This window comes from Anopheles coluzzii, chromosome 2 (genome assembly GCF_943734685.1).
Source record: "Anopheles coluzzii chromosome 2, AcolN3, whole genome shotgun sequence".
NCBI lineage: Eukaryota > Metazoa > Arthropoda > Insecta > Diptera > Culicidae > Anopheles > Anopheles coluzzii.
Window position 1 is genome coordinate 114,212,825 of NC_064670.1, and position 23,796 is coordinate 114,236,620.

The 23,796-nt window shown below is 48.6% G+C and overlaps 2 protein-coding genes across 2 annotated transcripts; one reads left to right on the plus strand and one right to left on the minus strand.

Annotated features, from left to right (window-relative positions):
- Positions 1 to 811: 811 nt before the first annotated feature.
- On the plus strand, positions 812 to 3,342 carry LOC120950897 (uncharacterized). The gene is made up of 4 exons (XM_040369312.2): positions 812 to 1,021; positions 1,099 to 1,216; positions 1,680 to 1,835; positions 2,295 to 3,342. The coding sequence occupies exon 4, from the start codon at positions 2,310 to 2,312 to the stop codon at positions 3,105 to 3,107; it is 798 nt and encodes a 265-aa protein (XP_040225246.2). The 5' UTR covers positions 812 to 1,021; positions 1,099 to 1,216; positions 1,680 to 1,835; positions 2,295 to 2,309; the 3' UTR covers positions 3,108 to 3,342.
- Positions 3,343 to 8,197: 4,855 nt separating this feature from the next.
- Positions 8,198 to 11,406, minus strand: LOC120951107 (probable serine/threonine-protein kinase kinX). The gene has a single exon (XM_040369638.2). The coding sequence runs from the start codon at positions 11,131 to 11,133 to the stop codon at positions 9,109 to 9,111; it is 2,025 nt and encodes a 674-aa protein (XP_040225572.2). The 5' UTR covers positions 11,134 to 11,406; the 3' UTR covers positions 8,198 to 9,108.
- Between the last annotated feature and the right edge of the window lie 12,390 nt (positions 11,407 to 23,796).

Genomic DNA, 23,796 nt, shown 5'->3' on the forward strand with positions numbered 1-23,796 from the left:
GACCGGGCGATTCCGGGCGATTCTGGTCATCTCCGAGCGATTCCGGGCGATTCCGAGCGATTCCGGTCGATTCCAGACGATTCCGGACTGTTCCAACGACTCCGCACGATTCCGGACGATTCCGGGCGGTTCCGGCTTTTCGGATTGAACCTACCCTTCGGAACTGGGTTCGAAATTTGTTGGAATCATCCGGACCCAGTTCCGCTTTTTTGTGCGTTTTGCCCAACTCTAGAATGTACCACGAGACCGACCAAAACTGGTTTACTGTTCTGGTTCTTTTAGTAACGAACCCTGCCAAAACTATTGGCTGACAGCAAATCTGCCAATAAATGTTTAACTATACTGCAACATTTCATCCTAATGCGTTTCATCGTACGTTTCTTTTTTCCAATCTTGTATGCGCCATCATTATTCGAGTACGAAAAATACTTCAAAATACAATTCATTTCAGGTATCGACATCTTAACGTCTGTTTATTCCAACGAGCTTTGTTTAAAATTTGAACTGGCAAAAATGTACTAAATATTAATCGTTTTAGCACTCATCGTGCAATTTTGACCATCTTGTTCTAAATTCTACTCCCACCGTGAACGACCTGTCATCGGCCGCTGCTATAAAACGCCATAATACCAATTTTATTAATGAAAATTCAAACAATTCAATAAAAATATACTAAAAATCAGTAGCACCCAGGCAATTTGAACTTTTCCGCTCCATTTTAAACATTTTTTCAAGTAAAAAAAACCATAACCCCAAATCGCCACTTGTTTACATCACTGTGGGATGTAAACAAACAAACAAGACGTCATTTGGCGGCAATCGCGAATCGGTGCGTTGTGTGTGTGATTGTGTGAGTGTTTATTTTTTCGTTCTTTCATCTTCTTCTCCAAGCACGAAGGCCAATTCTGACGAGGAGACAATTACAAGTGCGCTTCATCCATTTGAAAGCATTAGATAAGATCAAGTACGTGTTTCGTGGCAGCAGCTCCGGCAGCAGCAGCAGCAGCAATCGCATCAGGAGGTCTATCATCCGCTCGCGTCGTTCCGAAATAGCACCATCATACCCGTACTAACGCACTTATTTTCGTACCCTTGCAGTGAATGGCATCGAATGCGGCACTGGGGAAGCTGATTCTGGCCGCTACATTTAGCGCGTTTCTCTACTACGTGCTGTGGGTTGCTGTACTGCCGTTCATCGTGATCGACGCCAGGGATGGTAAGCGGGGGCTTCTGTTCTGTTTACAGCACAGAATCGATCGCAGGGAACGGAAAAAACAACCACCACAGGCGTGTGTTGAGCATGTGCTTGTGTGTGCGAGTCACAAAACAGCTTCACGCAATTGATGGACAATAGAGGAGTCTCCATCTCCCTCCACCTCTCCCCGGCCCGTGCGTGATGGCACCAACATCAATCTAATGGATTGCGCGAGCAACGGAAGCAAAAAAACATTGCTCACCAATAACCTTGAGCCGGGTCGGTTCGGTCGCGCTTTACATGTTGACCCTCATGGCGCGCGCGAGCTCTCTCAAGCATTACGCGTTCCGTACGAGGCGACGGTTCGCTAGCACACGGTTCTAATTGGTTCTATTGCATTGCGGTTGCGTTTCGTAGCGCCCGTGGTCTTAAATTGTGTCGTGCACGAGCGCCTGATTCTGATTCAATTGATCTTCATTTGCAGAAAGTTGGATCTATGCGCTGTTTCCACCGATGAAGTTTGCATTCCTCGTGCCGGCACTGTTCGGTGTGGTGCTGCTCGGCGGACTGTCGGCCTTTTCGCTGTACCATTTGCGGGACCATCTCGGAGCGCGATTTATCCGACCACAGTAACGCACAGGTAAGCGAGCGGGTGTGTGTGTGTGTGTGAAAGCGAACGTTTTCGTTAATCTGTTGCTCAAATCTTCAAACCAAACACGACAAACGCTCTTTGCACAAAGATGTCATAACAAACAGCAATGAGCGGTTTAGAGCAGGCACTAGACAAGATAAGAAATTCACTTTAAAGGTTTACGTTAGAGCCCCCCTCACGCTCGTCGTGCTGCACACGAGAAAATGATTATAAACCATAATCATATTCTCGTGCAGCGGTTCGTGTTGATCACGCGTTACCAACCCATACCGCGGACGACGGCCCGCCGTTCTTATCGCCCTGTTTTAAATGATTTACCCTCGGCAAAGGTACGCTGTAGTACGGTTGCTCAGTGTTTCCACTACCCTAGTACTAGGTCGATCGTGCATTTTGTTGTACACAGTGAAAAGTGTTGTAAAACCATTTCCCTTGTTACCCCGCCCGTAGCGACCGTGCCACACCATGGAGACGTGGCTCGTCATCGGCATATCCGGGGTGACGAACGGCGGCAAGACGACGCTGGCCAAATCGCTCGAAGCATACTTTACCGCCCACCTGCACAAAACCTTCTTCAAGGAAAATCTCATCCTCAACAAGGTGGTTGCGCTGTGCCAGGACGATTACTTCCTGCCGGTCGACAGCCCCCGGCACGAGATGGTGAAGAAGCTCAACCACATCAACTGGGAGATTCTCGGCTCGCTCGATATGGACCGCATGTGCCAGGACATTATGCAGGTGCTGGGGCAAAAGTTCATCCTGTACAACTGCCACCAGCTGCGGCGCGCTCGCAGCGACGAGGACAGCGAGATGGGCGAGCGGGTCGAATCGATGGACGAGTTCAATCTGTTCGCCGACCACTTCCTGAGCAACTTTCTGGCAAAGTACGATGAAAACGGGACCGGCAGCAGGACGACAAACTTGATCAAAAAGTCCAAAAACGAATCGTACCAAAGCATGAACATCAAGATCAACGTGCTGCTGCTGGAGGGCTTTCTGCTGTTCAATCACTCGTTTACGCGCGATCTGTGCAGCATCAAGTTTCACATCCATCTGCCGTACGAGCGGTGCTACGCCCGGCGGGTGCAGCGCGTGTACGATCCGCCGGACGTGGTCGGCTACTTCGAGATGTGCGTGTGGCCACTGTACGAGAAGCACTATCGGGAGTTTAAGGGCCGGAAGGACATCTACGTGCTGAATGGGGAGATAGCGCCGGACAGCATTTTCAACTATGTGTTAAACAGCATCAAAGACTTACTGTAGTAGCTGTGGGTAGAGAGTATAAGTTGGTTGCTCATAACCAGCAGCAGCAGCAGGTAGAACAGTTGTCGAACAATTCCAGAGACGGGTTTCAAGAGTTCCTTAACCCCTGTAAGCAGCGACTAGGGTGTAAGCTATAGAAATATATATACCAAGAGAGCGAGAACGGTCTCGTATGGACATACGCGTTTAAGCCGTGTTCAAAAAGCACGACACCGCGGTACAGTGTAACAACACACTTTCGTTTGTTTTTTGTACATGTCACACGTAACGCCTTTCACGACACATCCGAATCATTTCGCCCGCCCATTCCCGCCCCCCCAAGGGCGATCTCACTTATCGGCACACAGGGAACAAAGGTGAACCAGCGTTGCGAATGCGATATGCAAATAACTTTCTTTCTCATTTACAGTAGGGAAACATCCAACATCCCAAAAAAACCGGCGTGGCGCCGGCAACACCGAGAGGGGGCCAAGTTTCATTTTCGCCCTCGGTTGTTGTTGATTTGTATGATTTGGGCTTCTCGCGTATTTTTTGTTTGGTGAGTGCGGGATTTTTTTTTTCTCTCCGTTCACTCCAATCGTTTTCACCGATCCGTGTGTGTGTGTTTGCTTTTTTTCATACCGGCATCCGGTCTCTGTTGAGATGATCCGTTTTGGGGGGTTTATAGAACCGGTTTTTTTTTCGGTGGGGAGAGGTTCAGTGCTGCCGGGTGTCTGGTTCGCCATAATCCCGACGCGTGCAGCAAGCCACGCATTGGCGAGGGAACGATGCGTAACTGTAGAATATTTTAAGCGATCGCAAACGGTTACGGTTTAATAGCTTGTTTTGGGAAAGGCACGTTCTGCTCCCTCGCCGTTTAATGCTATTTCTGAACCCCTCCCCCAAGGGATCGCCTTCGCACGCATCCTCTCCTCCTGCCTTGTTTGCGAAGTACTGCTCCCACTCCCAAAAATGGCCAAAAATAGCATGAAACCGGTATCGATCCTGTGCCCGTGCCGTGAAAGAAAGTAGTCGAATGAAAACGAAAGCCGCTCAAGCGCCCGGCGTGTACCCGCACCTGGGTGGATGCGCGAATCCACCAAATGTTTAATTCATGCGTGTGAAATAAACAAAAAAAAGCAGCCGAAGAACCCTGGCCGCAAGTGTGGTTTGATAGTGAACTGGTTGCTCGAAATTCGAATCAGCGATCGTGGTTTGTGTTTCCGGAACCCGCACGCGGCAACCGCTCCACACACACACACACACACTCACAAAAAGGGGTGAAAAGATTGAAAGTTTCGCACGAAAATAAGGAAAAGGGTAAAGTGCATTAACCTTCATTGGAGCTCCTGCGAATCGAAGCGCCGTTTTCGTGATTGTGAAAACTGGGATTGCAGCGAGCGCGCGTTAGGTGCATCCTTCGGTCAATGTACGCGGACCGCTTCCACAATGTATGCGTGTGCTTTAAATTAATTGCAGCCCTTGTTTTCGCCACTCGTCGTTGCCATTCGTTTTATGCTGACGAGAAGAGAGAACGAAAGAGAGCGAGAAAGAAAAGTAAAGTCCCTGGCGGGCTGCAAACGCGACTAAAAGGTTGATTGACAAGGCTTAATAAAACTGGTCGTTTAGCTCTGCCACAAATCCCTTTAGAATCTGGCTCGCGGCCTGATTGCTCCCCTGGGGGAGTTCACCTAAGGCAAATGGTGCGTTTGCCCTCACCCTCACAAACCCGCAAACCGTGCGCCAAACCACTCGCATAAATCGCGTTTTCCACAGGCGGGTTGCGGAGGCATATGACACGTGTCGTTGGGGCAGCAGACGGGGAGGAACACTTTCTGGAGTGTTTTCGCTCTGCTTCTTTTTTTTTTTGCACTGACAGGGCAGTATTTTCTACCGACCCTTTTTTCCGTGTGCGCGCCCATTTGCTGCTCATAAATGCTGCCCGGCCCGGTTCGTCGCTTACCCTGTGCCGCACAACGCAACACGACGTTAACGATCCTTTCCCAGGCGGAGAAGCAGCGGAGAACAGCGAACGAACCTTTCATACAAAACCGATGCCAACGCGAGAGGTTCATTAACTTACTCCTATAAATCTTTGCAAAAATCTCCCCATCTTTCAGCCCCCATTCCGGTCACTCGTCGCAAAACCATCCCTCCCTCCACGAGAGGGCAGTCGCACGTTCACAGCCAATTATATTATTATGTGATCGCGAGCAAGCCGGCTGCTCGGTTCTGGTTCTAGCGTGCCGAAGAGATGCATCAACGCGAAAGCGAATCGTCGGGACCAGCGCGCCCCATGGGCGATCGATGTCTAAACACGGGCTCGGTCAGGTTGTGGTGTCCATCTAAGGCACATTTCGCACATTCGCCACTTACCGCTAACAGCGGTCCGTGTTCGAAGCCACCACAAGCAGCAGAGCAGAGGTTGGTGGTTTTCTTTTGCTCCGTTTGGCGAGCGCGAGAGCCCTGCTTGACCACGGGTCGTGTCGGGTCATTGTCGGGCGCGTCGGAGATAGGGGAGCAAAGGGAGGAAGTAAGGGCACGAGAGAGCGAGAGAGACAGGGGGGGGAAACACAAGGGAGATATTGAAGATATAATTTACAACCGACGGATGTGGTTCGGGAAGAGGAACATAAAAAACACACATAGAAGGATGGGACGAAACCTGTCCGGGACGCGCGATAGACGGACGATAGCAATTTGCGGGGATTGGAAAACCGTGCAAAAACCGTGCAAAAAGGATGTGCGGCTGATTATTTTTAATGCCAGCCGTCGAGCGATGGCCGAGCGACGCGCTCTCGCAGCAGGCAGCGTTCTACGCGATGGACGGGATAGAAATTCGTTACTGCGAAGGGGTTTTTTTTTTGCTGAAATATATATTTTAATGTACGTGCTAGATTAAACTAGGCAGAACGATCGCTGGGAAACGATTGAAGAATGTCATAAATAGTTAACCACAAGACGCAGTTTACAGGTAGTTTGTGGTGGTGATACTCGACCTCGCCGGAGGAACCAAAATATTAAACGAAATGGCATAAATGGATAAATGGAAATGGTTATGGTACTATAACTAATGTGAAACCATGTTATAAGACGATCGGCGACGTTGAATGTTGACATTTGTACACATAGAACTATCAAGCGTTTTAAGCGTTTGTGACAATATTGCTAGTAGTTGCTTGACACTAGAAGTACTAAGCGCTTTAAGCGTTACAAAATTGCTAGCAGGAGCTTAATACAAAATTGCAATGAGCTCGATTATGTTTTTTTTTTATATATTTCAATTAATTTTTACAATCCAAAAACTCTCTCTCAATCTCTTACAGGGTTATCTAAGTCACTTTCGAATGTAAACGTTGTTATTCACCGCGTGCAAAATGTTATTCCACATCGATCTGACATTTCATTTCCATTATCATAATTTTAAATTTCTTCAGCATGATTTTCAACACGTCTCAAGCTGGATTGAGTTTGACAGTTCTTTGTGATGTGTTGAAAATCATGTGTATGAATTGAAAATTGATTATGATGCAAGTACACCATTTGACAGCTGTTGAAAAACATCTTGTAGGCGGTGAATAATGATGTACACATTCTAAAATAACTTGGAAACCCCCTGTAACTACATGTAGTACCATAGCTAATGTGCTAATTTATAGGACGATCGCAGACGTTACAGGGTTTTCCAAATCAGCTTCCAATGTAAACATTGTTATTCACCGCAAGCAAAATATTGTTCCACGTCGATCTGACATTTCATTTCCATCATAATAATTTTTAATTTCTACAGCATGATTTTCAACACGTCTCAAGCGAGATTGAGAGTTTGACAGATCTTTGTGATGTGTTGAAAATCTCTTGGATGCGATGAATAACAATGTTTACATTCGAAACTGACTTGGAAAATGCTGCAAGTTTTGAAATTTATATACATAGAACTATCAAGCGTTTTAAGCGTTAGTGACAATATTGTTAGTAGTTGCTTGACATTAGAACTACTAAGCGCTACGATTGAAGCGTTACAATAGCTTAAGCTCTCAAGAGCTTATTGCTCAATTCAAATGAGCTTGATCATTGGTTTATATATTTTAGTAATTTTTTAAATATAAAAATACTCTCTCAATTTCTTTAATACTTCAACAATATTTAGTTGCTATTGATAAATGGTTCATTTAATTTAAGCGTTATGTTTCAAAATACCTAGTCCGTTAGGTTAGTTTCTCCTGAAGTTAAGGTCCCAAAAGTTGGAACTTTTCATCATCTCTTGACTAGATTGTCCCAAAAAGATCTTAATTAAAGAATCTGCAACTGCTTTCGCGTCAAACAGCGTTATCACCGAATGAGTGAGCTCAAAAACGCTTACACTTCATGTCTCGCTGGCAAACGCTCCTGCCTCGCTTGAGGGCACTTTCGTTGAACTTGAACTTGACCTTGACTCCACGAACCGTGTGCAACCATCCCGTTGTACCCATCGCGAGCAAAAGGGCCATCCCTCCCTCCCTCATGTCTTGACGGTTTGCGCACTGCGCAATTGTATCGCGATGTGCGCACCACACATCTGGCGCGGCTGCCCAGCCCAGGGGTAGCTTCTGTGGTGAAGAATCTCTTCCCAACGAGAGACGCGGGGTGTAAGTGTGTCTGGAGGGGCCGGACCGAAGATGGGTTGAAACTGCGCGAAGAATCAATTTATTGGCCCGATCGCTGGTGCGCTCTTGGTCTTCCTGTGCCCGCCACCAGCCAGTTAATGGGCAGTTTTGTGTGACCGTAGATGGAAAGCAGGCAGGCAGGCAGGCAGGCAGGCAGACAGAGAAGAAAATTGGCCCGTGTGTCGTGCTGCCGCTGTGCGGAGCCGTGAGGGCATTTGCCCCTGTATCCCGAGCGGTGTAGAGTGACTTGTCCACAGCAACATGGTAAGACCGACGAACCCCAATGCAATGGGAGTGCAATTATTTGCCGTTCCGTTTTAGTGCCGTAATTTCTAAGATCGTGCGCTGGATAAATTAGATTCGTGGTACGCAAGAACCACCACCATCACGCGTGTGTTCTGCGCACGAAGCAGAAAAAACGAGATGCTACATTTAAGAAATAAAGACTGATATAAAGATGAAGGCTTTTTTTTACAAATTTTTATACATTTTATTACTTTTTTTGTGCTTACATATTTTTTTGTTTGCCGTCAACCATCCACAGTTGTGTGGACGGTGTTCCTGCCTGTGCGCGTGCACATTGTTGCAACGCGCATCGTGGCAACCCCTCTCTTGCTATCTCTCTCTCTATGCTATCTCCTGCTGTGTTATGCAATCTTAGCATGCCCTGAAACAATCCGGTCGCCATTCTACGCCTTCTTCTCTTTGCCATTCCTCTTTCGCAGAGCCCATGATCCTGCCGACATGATCGTGTTTTTCGCTCGTTCTGTTTCTTCTGTGTGTTTTTTTTTTTGTTTGTTTTAACCTGTTGCTTCTTATCTCCCCTTTTTCCTTCTACCGCTCACAGAATCACAATGCAATAAATTAAGAAAAATAAAAATAAAAAACCGAAAGAAAAACTGCCGCCCAACCGGGGATCCACCCCCTGGCCGCCGTGTCGGGACCGACTGCCGACGGTGCGTGTGCGTTTAAATAAATAAGTTAGGAAATGTGTCTCTCACCCCCTTCTCGCCCACTCTCACTCTCTCTCTCTCTCTCTCTCTTACATCGCGCCTTGCTGTCTGTGTCGGTCCGCACCCTGCCGGTTTGGCCGCGGATGGCGTTTTTTGCAGTTTTCTTCGAACGGCGTTCTTATGCTGTTTTGTTGCATTTTAAAATGGAAAAAAAGAAAAGTCTTAAAAAGGGAAGCGACGAACCCCTACTCAGGGGACGGGGTGCAATGCAAGTAGTTACATTCCTTAGAAAAAGAAAGGAATCAACACTTGACGCGCCCACTTGTGCACTGTGCATCTCTCCCTCCCTCTCCCTCTAGCGTTTTTTGCGTGTCTGTATATGGCTTTTGTGTGTGTGCGTGAGTGTTGTGTTGTGTTTGTGGCTTAAGCGGCTGGCGTGTCCTGGGGCGTATCGGCGGGTGCGTTGGCCGTACCCTCGGACTGGGTGGCCGGGGCAGCCGTGCTTGGTCGGAAGAAGTTCTGCACGCCCTGCACGATGTTCTGGATCGGGTTCGGCTGCTGCTGCTGCTGCTCCGAGTTGGTCGCCGGTCGGTTGAACACCGAGCCGACCGCGTTCTGCACCTGCTGGATGATGTTGGGACGGGTGGTCGACTCCGCCTCCGCGTTGGCGTTGGCCGCGTTCGGGTTGAAGAAGTTCTGCACGTTCTGGGCGAGCTGCTGGACCAGATTGGGAGCGCCAGTCGTGGGGGCCGGGGCCGACTCATCCTGGGCCACCTCGGCACCGTTCTCGGCGGCAGGGGCAGCGGCGGGCGTGTTGGACGGGCGGTTCAGCACCTGGCCGAGCGGGGTCGCCTGGATGAAGCCCTGCACCGGCTGGATGATCTGCTGCAGCAGGTTGGGGCGGGTGGTCGAGCTGCCGCCGGTCTCCTGGCGCACCTCGTTACCGCGCAGCGCCTGGTGCGGCTCCGCCTCCACCTCCTTCACCGGCACGAGATCCTCAGCGATCGGGACGGACTTGACGACGCCGGCCGGCTCCTCCACCGCAACCGGAGCTTCCTGCTTCTCCACGTTCTCCACCACTTCCGGCACGACGACGGCCTTGACGGCGGGCGCAACGGCGGCTTCCGGCTCGGCGACGGCAGCAACCTGCTCCTTCTTGGCCTCCTCCACCACGACCGCGACCGGCTCGTTTACAGTCTCAACGGGGGCAGCCTGGCGGAGCGACTCAACCGGAGCGACGACCTTCTCCTCGACGGCTTCCACAACCTTTTCCTCGGCGGCAACGGCAACCACATCGACAGCGGCGGGCTCTTCCACCGGGACGACCGGGGCGACCGAACGGAGCGACTCAACCGGAGCGACAACCTTCTCCTCCACCGGCTCGACCACAGCAACAACCTCGGGGACGACCTTCTCGACCGCCTCGGCAACCTCCGGAACGGCAACGGTGCGCAGCGACTCGACCGGGGCCACTTCCTGCTCGACGGCGGCCACTGCCGGCTTCTCCTCAGCGACGACGACCTCCGGGACGACCTTAACCGACTCTTCGACCGCAACGACGGGCAGGACGGACTTGAGCTGCGGCACCACCTGTTCCACGGCCACCTGCTTCTCGGCCACCTCAGCGATCGGGACCACCACAGCGACCGGCTCGGCCACCTCAACCACCGGCTCGACCGACTTGAGCGACTCAACCGGGGCCACTTCCGTTTCCTTCACCGCCGCTGGCTCCTCAACGGCAACCACCTTCTCCTCGGCCTTGTCCAGGATCACCTCAGCAACGGTCTTGACGGCGGGCACAGCGGGGACCTCCACCTCGGGCTTCTTCTCCTCCTCAGCGACAACGACCGCGACGGGCTCGGCCACCTCCGCCACCGGAGCGACACTGCGCAGCGACTCAACCGGCTCGACGACCTGCACCGACTCCTCGACCGGTGCGGCAGCGTTCTCCACCACCGCAACGACGGGCTCGGCCACCTCCGGCACGGTTTCAACGGTGCGCAGCGACTCCACGGCCGCCGGTTCCTGCTCGGCGACCGCCGGAGCGGCCTCCTCGACGGCGAGCTTTGCCTGCTGCTGTTCGGCGGCCACCACGGCCTCCTCGACGGCCTGCACGACCGCAGCCTCCGGGACGGCAGCATCAGCGACGGCATCGGCAACAACGGCCACCGGTTCGGCCACGTCGGCCACCGGTTCGGCCAGCCGCTCGGACTCGACCGGCTCGACCGTCTTCTCTACCGGAGCGGCGGCGGCTTCCTCCTCAACTGCGACCGGAATCTCCGCCCGCTTCAGCTCGGCCGGCTCGGCCACCTTCACGTCCTCGGCCTGCGGGACCACTGCGACCTGCTCGGCCGCCTGCTCATTCTCGCGGCCGACGCGCGTCAACGAAGCACTTAGCACACCGCCGACGGCACAGGCCAGCGCACAGATCAGCAATAGCTGTCGCATTGTCTGTCCTTCCGCTTGATCGATGCTCTCTGCTGGGTTTACCGCAAAAACCCCGCAACAAACTTCACTTCAAGGTATACTACTACACACACAATACAACCGAATGTCACACAAACGTTTTTTTTTTGTCGCTTTAGTCGCCCTTTTGGGAAGGAAGAATTTTGTGAGGCGGATGCGGTGATGCTGCTCTGCTACTAAATGGGAAAAAAAACCGGGGGACGACGATCGGCCGATCTGCACCGGGCCAATTAATGTATCCGACTGAATGTAAAATGAGAAAGAAGCTCGGTTTTATACGAGCCGCTCGGCGCTCGACGGTCAGCTCGGTCCCGGCCCGACCGACGATGGCCGACGACGGGACGGGGGCCGGGCCGCGGCGACCGGACGGGCTGCGGTGCTGGTGCGAAGGGAAAGTGGGCACGCATTGTGCCCGGGCAGGCGCCCGCACGCAGCCGATGACCCGTTAGCTGTCTTCTCTTTTCCCTGTGTGTGTGTGTGTGTGCTTTTTTTGTGTTTCCTTCATCCCTACCTTGCTTCTTTCTCTGTTTGCTTGCACTGGGATCGACCGGGTTCGTGTCTTGTGTTGCCACAGCTCTTCGTCCACTTCGTACTGTCTTCTGTCGTCTTATGCTTATCGTTCCATCCTCTTTGCACTCTCCCTTGCGGGTGGAGGGAAGAAGGAGGAGGGTTTTGCTTTCGGTGCTGGCGCACGAGAGCTTCCGCTCGTACGGTTTCGGTTTTGTTCCTTTCCTTGAGCTTTTTCCCTTATCGTGCATCCCTTCCGACCGGGTCGAGCAAACGCATTATGCGCCGCGGGTGAAAGAACGAACGAGAAAGTATGTACTGTATGGGGGAGGGGGGGGGGAAGGGTGTGGAATTGTCTGGTTTGGGGGGTGGGGGAGACAGTTCGCGATGAATCGCGTCAGGATCGCAGAAAGAACGAGCTTTTGCAAACGAACGAGAACACTACCACCAACCGGAAAACCGGGGGTGGGTGAGGGCAGGGAGGTTCTCCTGTTGGAGCTTGTTTCGGAGAGTGATTTTGTTGTCGACCGGTGTCTTGTTTTCCTCCCCTCCTGCTCGGGGAAGGGCAAGGTGGACGGGGACACAAGCACACAATCATAAATTAGCAATTGGAAATGCTTACTGCGGGCGTGGAAAATCTTGTTCGATGCATCTCGTTACATGCCGCGCATGCTGTACAGGGCACAGGGCTAGGGTCAGAACGATCTTGGCACCACAGGGGTGTGTGTGTGTGTATGTGCGTGTACGTATGCTGTGTGGCCAAGTGTGAATGCATCGATTGATCATTAAGGGGAACGGGGAACGTGGCGGAGGCCGAGGCCGAGGAGTTGTGCAAACAGCAGCGAGTTAGTGTGATCGGATAGGCTGATTCTGTGATATAGTGGAGTCGATTGAGTCGAATTATTTTACAAAGAATGGAGCAATTCTAATAAAAAAGCACATCTGCAAGCCATCCTGAAGCTCTTTGTTAGGTACGTGCGTTTGCTTAGCAGCGTAAGCGTTGAGAAGAAGGTTTCTTTGAAAGGAAAATAAAGGTTATTCTTATCACTATCGTTTTAAAGTCCGAAGTAGAAAGGTTCGCTTTATTTACGTTCAAAACAGTTAGCCAACTAAGATGGTTACATAGTGGAATGGATATATGCTTGGTTTAATGCAACACAGTTCGCGAGATCAAATCTCATCTGGATCCTCTTGAAAATCTGTGGTAAAAAACTTTTCTTAATAATATTTTCCATTAAGCACAACATCTGGATACTCTGGAATGAGCTGCTTTCATGCCATTAAACGAACGGTCACAACCAAGAGACAAAAATTTAAGGTGGATAACATACATACGTTACCTTACAGATTGATGATTCATGCATGTTTTAAGATTTGTGATTATCAACCTCGAAACTCCTCGAAACCGGCATGATCGCATAGCATTTTACATTTTACGCATTTTACAGCGATGCAGGGGCAGTTTCATTGAATCATTTCAAAGATTTATTCTGATTCATTGAATCAGAATCAGATACATCCGACTATTCCGTCAGTTCTCAATAGCTCTTTAGTTCTCAATTCTTAAGTTCTCAATTAACAAATGTTGATCTCTTTAGTTCTCAAACAAATCAATATTTGTTAATTGCATCCAGTACTCTATTCTTGTTAAAGCTTCAAATGAATAGTTAATTATTTTAAAGATATCCTAATTTCTATCGTTTATATCATTAGGCTAATGTTTTCCTTTTTTCACTGTAATTCATACCTTTTTGTAGCACACAAGGCAACATACATACCTTCGTATACTTAGCATGTCATAGTAAATTCACCATGGAGCCATGGAGAAACAATGACCGGGCATTTTCCTAAAACTCGTTCAACCCGCAATAATCCACCAAGTGCAGAGACACACACAGCTTTTTGCTTTCCATTGTAAAAGAGTAACAGCACCAAGGCGGAGACTAATTTGCGCACTCAAAGAGCATAGAGCAGCATCGCTTTCCTTCGCAACCCATCCCGCTTAAACGAGCAAAACCGCATCCGCAGGCCAGGCATTAGAAAGAGCAAATAAAGCAATAAACGACACCCTGAACCGACCGCCGTCCCATTTCTCTTGCCGCCACACAGACACACACATTCTACAATTACAACCGGGCGAAATGCTAATGTCAAGTGCCAAAATCCCTGCGCCGGTCTGTGGCCCGTTTTGTGCTGTGCTGCTCACAACCCGTCGTCACAGCATCCCTTCGCACCGTGAGACAGGTTCGTGGGCCCGCGCTGACCAAGCCATATCAATCAACATTTACGAGGGCATATCAGGGCACGGTGGGTTTTTTTTTTTCGCGCTGGTGTGTTGTTTCGTGTTTTATTCATCCCGTACGGTTGTTGTTTGTTTGGTTGGCATGCGATTTTTGTGCGGTAACGGTGGCATTTGTAAAGTCCTACGCCCCTCCGTGCACGGGGATAGGAGAACCGTCTCTCACTTCCTGCTGTCAAAAGAATGGTTGTTGTTTCTAAGGGGGCATCCTGGGGCAGTCAGAAGCGGGTGGCAGTAGAACGAACTGGACTGGAAGTTAAACGCAGGCCAAACTAAGTCGCGCTTGGACCGGCTTGCTCCGATCTGCCGTTATATTGCCGTTGCCACTTTCTTGCTCGATCTTGCGAGAAGATCGTCGCTCGTCGCCGCAGCCAAATTAGTTCAACACTCCCGGGGCTGCTGGGACAGTGACAGTGTGTATGTGTGTGTGTGTGTGTGCTTGTTTGTGTGGTAAAAACCCGGGGCGCCCTGTGACCGTGGCCCTGCGTTATTGGCTTCGGAATAAATTACTCCACCACCGTGGCTGCTATCCCCTCATTGCCAAGTCCGCTCGATGAAGCTGGGACCGTGTGCTGGAAGGTTAACGGGACTTCATGATCAATAAAATTTCTCTCCCGCTCGCCCCTTGGAGCAGCCCCTTGGGGGGGGGCAACAGTGTAGAGGGAAGGAAAACAGCCAAGCCACACACTTTATGGCAATGAGTTCTGGTGGGCGATGTCCCTTTTTTTTTTGTTGTTTTGTTTGATTCTCCGCCAGCCCGGCGGCAGCATGGCGAGTGCTATTTTTAGGCTCTACGACCCTAGGCCTAGATCGGCGGATATATCACCTTACATCGGCGGTTGGGTCAGTGGCCTATTAAGCCCTTAATAGTGGACTGCAATCTTCACCCGGCCCGGAGGGATGGAATTTTTCAAAACATAATACTATCGTTCGTCTTAAAAGCTTCGCTTTACGTCCCGTTTTTTTTTTTGTTTTTCTTCTTCTTCATCCACAAATGCACCATTCTGCCGCTGCCATTAGCAGGGGAAGGGACCGAAAACGGGCGATTAGAAGATTAGAACGACACACAATGGTCCAAACTTCTCGAAGAATGAAAAAAAACTGACCTGAAAGAAAGAACTGTTACGCCCGTTAAGCGACAAACGCAGCAAACCGCTCTCGTGACGATAAAACATAAACCCTCCCTCGTTAATGGAGCCATTTGCTGGAGCCGAACCGATTTGACTGATCTTGTGGTGACATTCCACACGCTTGTCCCGGCCCATCACGCACTCATTAGAATCGGTGCTCCGTACCAATCCGATGGCTTCCTCGCTCGCTACGGGACGCTGACCCGATCAAAACCCACCCACCCCATCCCAGGGCCGCCCAGTGGGGTGGTACTTCTGGCCGAGAATGTGCATTCGCCGCGAGCACGGTGAAGATAAAATGTTTTTATTTTTATCGCCAGCGCTTCGCGCACTGCTTTCTTTCACTCACTGAAGCTGCTCGAGAAGGTTAATTTATTCTCCTGAGGGGCAACGGGTGCGGGGGTGGTAGGAGGAAGGCAGAAGGTTTTGCTGCAGTAAAAACAGGTTCAGCCCGCCCGTGTGTCCGTGTGGCCCTTTTTCTTTCCATTGCCCTAACTCGAAGCCTTCTAGCGGTGTGAGACGCCGAGAAGCTTCCGAAGAAGCCACCGATCTTTAGGGAGGCGTGTGGGTCCCGGGTCCCGGATCGCATGCATGTTATTATGCAATTTGAGTGTGTGTACACTGTGTGTGCAAAGAGTGGTCCCGAGCGGTGCAAGAGCCGCACGATGATGCGGCAGGTTTTCTGCTGGACTGCTTCTTGCTGGACGCCAGCATTGCCCCGCGCGCGAGAGCTCTTATTATCGTCCGTTTTTATTGCTATTTTCATTGCAATTGTGAGTGAGTGCATTTGGTATACGCGTGCGAGTGTTCATCTTCCCCCGCCGCTACACTGGATGCACCATTCTGGACAGAAGCATTTTCTCCGCACCGTGCGCTTTTACTCCTTTGACAGGTTGCTTTCGATCATATGCTGCTCCAGAGGGGGACGGGGAGGAAAGCGCACGAGCAACGAAAAGAGAATCCTGTTCCGCGAGTACACTGTCGTGCTAAAAATAATGCCACAGCGTTTGAATGGTGCCACTTATGGCAGCACTGATGGCGCTTGATGATAAGGCGAGAAATGGGCCCGGACCGCCATCACGTCCATCATCATCATGCTCATCGTCATCAGCGTTGACGTCGTCGTCGTCGTCGTGATCGTTCTGGTCGTCCCGCAAGGGAGAGAGGAATTAATAGCATCTACATCTTCAGCGTTTAATTCGTTCCACCGCGCGCAGTAAGCATGAAAAACACGGGCAGAAAATAATAACTTTAAAAATAAATCACCTCACTTAAGCGTCCGCCGGCTTGCGAGCAACACTTTTTGGCTCGAAAGACTTCAACGCCACGGCAGGCGACGAACCCCCCTGGGCCCAGGGTTGACCGTTTGACAAATGGCGCCAATGCGGCGACGGGGATGATGGCTGTGCAGAAAACAAGAATTCACTGTCAGCGTCGCAAGAGTAGACCGCTGGAATTTCGCTCACCAAAACAAAACTGTGCTGGCGACTGCATGTGACGGGTGAAATTAGCTTCACCGTGTGGCGCGCAGTTCCGAGTCACCGTGCTGGTGTTGTTGGAAGACTTTTTTTCGCGCGTCACAACGTCATATACATCGATCATAAACAGCCAAACAGGGTCAACTGATGTGTGGCTAATCCCGATTCCCCTGAAACCGGAGGGACGGACCGCTATGGTGTGCCGTAAACAACCACAATTTCTAACCGCCTTCCGCTTCCCCGGCAGGGCCCGGCACACCGAGCAGGAGGCCGGTCAAAGCAATGGGGAGGAAAAAGTTGACGGATGATGGCTTTCGAGGCTCGGACTGATCAAGCTGTCAAGCTCTCGGAGCTCAATGGACCGATCCGGTTGGGAGCGATGGGGAAGTTTTACTATCGACTGAAGCCTTAACCTGGGACCTTAACGAAACATTCTTGTTTTGCTTCCCCAAGCTGCTCCGGGGTTTTGTGTGTATTTTTTTTTCGATGGCCCTTTTTGGTGGTCAGATACGAACACAGTTCAGGGGGAGTTGTTTTTTTTTTTGTTTTTGTTTCAGACGGTCGATCAAAATCTAGGTCAAATTGCGGCCAAATCTCGACATACACGCGGACCCCCTGCTGCCCCGTTGTAAAACCATAAAAGGAAAGTGTGATTGTGCTGCTGTGAGCCGCGAAATTCGGCGACCCGAGCGAAAGCAAACTGTTCCGGAATCACGGTATAAAATAAATATCTTCTTGCTCGCTGTCGTTTCGCGTAGGGTTGTTGCCTTTTTTTCATGCTGTCCAATATTTGCACCCATTTGCCAACGGGGCTTTCCGTATGCTGAGACACCGGATGTTGCTTTCTGGTTTGCGCTCGTACCGATAGTGTTTACGTACCTAGTTAACACACTGCTTACAAGTGAGGTAAGTAGGGAGCAGCATCGTGAGGGTATGATAGGAGGCAAAGTCTGGGCAATGATGAGTGTGTCGCACTTTGGTCAGACACGCCGGAAGGCAGTGCTCTGCGGCCAAAAACTGCAACATGGAACGAGTAACTGCAGTGCTCTGTACTTACGACCTTGGCATTGACACGGGCAAGCGTCCATCGTTCATATCGTTCCACCGTGTGGAAGGTTCGAGAACCCTTCGGTGGGTAGGATCGCTATCATTTCGCGATATTTTCTTCGCCTCTTTTCACTTGTATCATTTGTGTGTGTTTTCTATGCCTTGTACAAATTGTTTCGTAGAATGTTATGATTAATGATTTCTTTCGTAAGATAATTCTTTACATGAATTTGATTCAAATATGCATGTGGTAAATTGTTGTGTTTTTTTGCTCTCTGTTCATCAATACTGCAGAACAAGGAGCAAGAAGTTCAGAGAGGAGTTTGTTTATCAATACTGTAGTGTGTACGATGAGATTTTTGTGAAATAATTCTTACACGATTCTTCTACCAGCGCAACGTTACTCATGTGGGATGATTATAAAGCGCTAGGTATTCAAAATCGGACACTCTTCAGCAGTCCCTTGTACAATTTTCATAGTGTTTTATATTTTTCTAGAATCTGATAAATGCATCGCAAAGTAGGAGCCGAATTGGATGTTAACCATGAATAAGCTTCATTTTAGTATGAGGCGTTACCATGTCACTAGCTTCTATGATCTAAAAATCATCACACTGAGTAAGAGTAAGTGAAGAAGAATTGAATCCTACTAATTATATGTAGGACTCAGCGCTCAGCGAAAAAGAGTTTATGTGAAAAATGCTCTTTACTCTATGTATACGCTGCAATCTTGTGTACGATTATACTATGTATACTATGTATACAATTGCAATCCAGCGGTCAGTATATGGACACCACAAAATTGATCCATATTCTAAAATAGATCTGACTAGACTGTTAAACAGTGTTTTGATACACAAATGATCATTGAACTCTTTCGTCATTTTCCGTTCTAAACCTAGGGTCCTATTGGCTCTACTGATAATGGCTTCTATGTGTTTTGTAAAAGTTAGTTTATGATCTAGTAAGATACCAAGATGGCGAATTGGTTCTGCACGGTTAATCGTTTGTCCATCTATGTCATAATTATAATAAATAGGTTGTCGGGCACGAGTAAACGAGATGAAAGCACACTTATCTATACAAAGGACAAAGCATCATTTTAATCACGCTTTGCAGTTCGTTATAGTCGGAAGGTCTGTTAACTGGACGAAATATTTTCACATCATCTGCATACATGAAGTAACGGCTGATCCTATAATATCAGTAAAAGTAAAAGGATTTATGGACCACTGGTCAGCACAGATATTCAGCGGTTTAAACTACAACATATTGAGTCATTAGATGGGTCAGAGGAGGAGTGAGTTGAATGTGAAAAGGATTAGTAAAGAATATTTTCAATAAATTGTATTTATAAGTCTTTAAAGAGCGTGTGAAAGCTGAAATAATTATCAACACTTTTCTTCATTCTTAATCACTTTGCAAATCATTGCAATCACTCCAATCTCTGAACTTCGTGAATTTTTTTAACTCTACTAAAGATTTATTATTAAAATGATAATAATAGATACCTCATTTATTCCATTTGTTTATGAGGACATCTAAGGGATGAAACATCAATAAAACTAGAATTATGCCTTGAATCAATCTAAACTAATAAGAATAAAAAACAAACCTTTAATTACCAATATAATTCTTTATTTCACTACCAGTGCTATTTATATCGGCTTCCTATAATTATAAAGGGCCACCAGTGCCTCCCCCTTCCCCGACCCAACCGTCGCCATTTCTCGCGCGTCTTGATTAATTGAACTCGGTCAATCGTATTCCGACCCCGCGGGGCAGGAATGTGGCGGCCGCGTGTGTCGACTTCTCTTCCGCAAAGTCTGCATTTTCGCCTGCTCAGTTTCCACTTGGTGTCCGACAAAGGAAAGCCACCACCGGGACGGATCTTCCCGAACACACACACACACACACACACACACACACACACACACACACACACACACCTGGTCACTCAGCATAATGCGTCATTGTTCGGGGACGGCGGGCATCGTGACGCACGCTCTCCGGTCGATCGCATTGAAATTGCATCCAATTGCGGCGGTGCTCTTGCGTTTCGTTTTAATTCACGACCACCACCCCCAGTTGTCCCAGCTCTACTCGCGTTTTGCTATTGGACTGCCTGCAGCTGGACATGCGTTTGACGTCGCAGCTTATGGGTCTGCTACATAAACGCCCGCGAGACGGCGCGAAACGGATGAGGCGTGTATGACGAGCAGTTCGTTCCCGGATCGGGTCGGCGACGTGCATCCCATACCAAAAGCCTTCCCTGGACGCCGCGGACTGATTGAGAATTCAATGTGCCCGCCGCGATCATTGCCGCGTCCGGGCGAGTGAAAAGCGAAAGACATTCTTTAATGCATCGCAATTTAGCGAGCGATAATCTTGCACCAGACGGGCGGACGTGCACTGCTGCCCTGCGCCCCTGGTTCAAGAATCGTGTCCGCCCCAACGCAGGGCAGCAGGGGAAAAAAGGTGCAAGAAGGGTACAGCAATCGATTGGCAATTGTAGCCGCACGGCTGTACTGTACAGGTGTCATTCCGATCGTACGTACAGGCAAGAAGTGATTTTGTTCGCTTCCTTGTTTACACGCATTTCTTCGTCGCTGCTCAAAATGGACCGATCGGAACGGGCGTTGTGCGGGCATGCGGTTAAAGGTCATGATCAATCACGGCCGGGCACCGGGGAGGCTCCGGGCTTCCAATCAAGGCGATTTTGATTTGTGCCCGGGTAGAAGAAGCGGCTGTAAGAATTGTGGCGTAGGCAGGATTCTGGTCGCTGCTAGGGACGGGGCTGATAAATGAGGTGCGCTTTGTAAGGGAGAAATTGAATTTTGCTGAACGTGCGCTGTTACCTGGTGGACCAGTTTCCAATCGGGAAGAGAACCAGGAAACCCCCTTAACAGTGGCTGCACCGTGGGCTATAAATCAGAATGCAATTATTTATTCATTGTTTACTTTTTAAGTGTTCTCCGTGTCGGGCGGAACGATTCAATTCCACGCTGGTTTGCGCAAAATTGCGGAAAAGCAAACGAATGCAGCATCGGAATGTTTGCCGTTAATGAAAGGTTCGCAGGATAGGATTGTTGTCCTCTTTGGTAGGTGGTTGGCTTTGCTTCTGTTTGCAATTGGGTGCTGGTGCTAAGATGATAAATAAAAATGTTCTTGTATCTTCATATTCTTTGTTTCCGAGACGTTGTCACACACCTTTTCAATTGGATATAATACATCGATAGGTTTTTTGATAACAAAATTCTCTGGAATTATTTAAAAATTATATTTTCGCAAAAAACACGAAGAAAGACATCATAAAAGATAATAAAAATGAATAGTCCTAGCTCAACTTTTTGATAAAATTGGTTAAAAATCACGCAAAAAACAACTTAGTGTTTTGCGGGTTAGAATAATATCATCCAGATTTTGTATGGATTTCCAGGCGTTTCCCAAGGACTTTGGGTTTCTTATTGACATATTAGGAATTCTAGGAAATTTTAGGTCTCATGATTTATCGACTGATTCATCTATTGGTTTATTGTAGGCTACATGTTTTGGATTCCTTCCCACAATTCAATGACATCGTTCCTTCACTTCCAATACACTATGACAAATTCAATGTTTTTAAATTTCAAAAATTCAATTTAAAAAAAATCAAATTTCTTTGGCATATATGATGTTCATATCCTCAAGGCCATAGTCATCCCTTTATTAATGTATGGATAAATTCACCACTATGAAAGGTTAAAACATTTAAAAAGAACTTGGGACTTATTCATACAATAAAATGTGTGATCAAATCAAACTTTTTATATTTGAAAATATTTTTTGACTGGTTTTTTTTCGGGCGAACTATGTCAGTTGTATTATCTGATTTCATATAAAAAATGTTAACAAATTCTATAAAAAAACTTCAAATAAAAAAGAATACATTTACACATTATTTAATTAAAGAAAATTATCGGTTATTAGCAGTGAAGAGCAATCGAACCTGATCGTATTGCTTGATTGTAAAACACTATTTCAAACAACACAAAGCCAACTGTATCGATCAAACTCCCTGCCTCATTAGGAAACATTGCGAAATAATTCTGAATTGCTGCTCTCCTCTTAAAGGTTGTCTCCACACTAAACAATCAATAAAATCTACTACTTACCCTTTCATTCTTTCGCCTTGCTCGAACAACATGCTGGTTCGTTTTTCATTCTAAAAATAAATTAAAAAAAAAGAAACGCAACAAACTGCACGAACTTTTTGCGGAAAATATCGATCCCAACTCAGTACAATAAAATCACACCAATCAATGTGAGCAGCCCCAAGAACGGAACACCGGACCGTTTGGGTTGGTTACTGACCGCTAATTAAGTTTATTTATGATGGAAAGCTGCACCGGATCTCGACACAAACGAACACAAACACGTACCCAGCCAGCACACAGCCAGCCAGAGAGTTTGAAATGGTACGTGATTAAGAACGAGCTTTTGCGATTTGCGACTCCGCAGCGAAGTCACTCCGGTCTAGAAGCCTCCAGCGGTACTTTAGTGCGTCCGCCGCTTAATCACCCAGCTTGTGGTCACGTAATTAATGCGCGAAAAGACAGCGAGGATTACGAAAAAATCAAACCCAACGAACCTTCCGCCGACGGAAGGGAGCAAGAATTGGATTGAATTTCGCCCAACGGGCAAGGCAAGGGAATCGCGGACAGCGAAAAAGGGCACACGGGCTAAACGAACCACAAGCAGCAGAGAGGGAGAGAGAGAGACAAAGGGAGGAAGTGGGAAAGGAAGAGCCAGAGAGATATAAATATATGACGATCAGATATTGTACTGGGGCGTGTACCAACGACAAACATTGCAATCGTTTCACAGTGATCGTGGCTTCCCTCCGCTTCGGGAAGGATCCACATTCCGCCATGCTCTTTTTGTGTTTTTTTTTGTATTTTTCTTCCCATTTCGTTCTGCTCACACCTCCCCTATTCGTTTGGGGTCAACAGCCCCGGACGGGCCTGACGGGATGCCTTCGGGGCGTTTTCCGACTTTCCGACTCGGTTCGGTGTTGGCCCGGCTTGGTGCCCGCTTTCGTGGGGCAGCAGAGAATTCGTAGACGAATCGTGTGTGAAATCGCTGCGCCACTGTGATGCGCGCCTTTTCGCTTCACCCGCGACCGGGATCGTCGTGTGTTCGCCTGTTCGCGTTATAATTTACACGAATCGTTTGCATAAATTAATCCTCCGGCCCCGGGGTCGGTGTAAAATACGGCCACTGTAGGCTGCCCGCCTGCCAGATCCTGCCGTTGGCGAATGACCCCCACGCGAGCGAGTCTGCGCGAATGCTGGTAGCACACAGTCGGAATTGGATTCGCACATTGGCGAAAAAACAGATTCCACCGAGAGTGAGACGAACGCCATCGCAAGGAAATATGGTGGTGGTGGAAGGTTTGCGGTGTCTTCTAGGGACAGCTTGCAAATTGCCTTCCAACGTGTTACGGTGGGAGAACATGAGCATAGGAAAGAACGCAGCACAGCAGGCAAAGGCGGGTTTGATAGAATCGAGCACGCGGGCGAGTGTGAAAGTATTGCATGTCCCTGTCAGGCCGGTTGATCGGTAATCGTGATCTACGACACAGCAACGCAACGGATCACGCCGCTTTCTGGACTGTAATCGATGGGACAGAAAACGAACCACGCGCAACGTTTCCCCAAAGTCCGATAGCCACCGCACGATAACCCACTTTCGAGCGCATTGGGAGGGCTTTCAAATTCAAACGTACTGATCTGGTGCTCACCGTGTGATTTGCCTTCCCTCCGCCCGAGCCCCTCCCCCATTCGATGCCCTTGAAATTGGCTGCTCCGCGGTTGGGGTTAAAACATGCACGATACGTTTTCATCGATAAACGGAGCGCTCTATTAAAGGTGATTGAAATGGCCGTGCAGTGAAATGAAAGCAGCGGCAAGCGTGTATCAGATATCTAACCGATCGGAAATGGAAATTGATTAATAGAAGAATGGAAAGGGGAGGATCGTCGCGTATCCAGGGTGACGAGTGGTCTTTCGATCTTATCTTTTTGGTCTTATTTTTTTAGCAAAGCATTTTAAACCATTTTTCATACTTTTCTCCAAAAAGCATTAAACATAATTGAAAATAACTATTTCCCTACAATGTATTTCAATTCCGAAAGAAACATGCT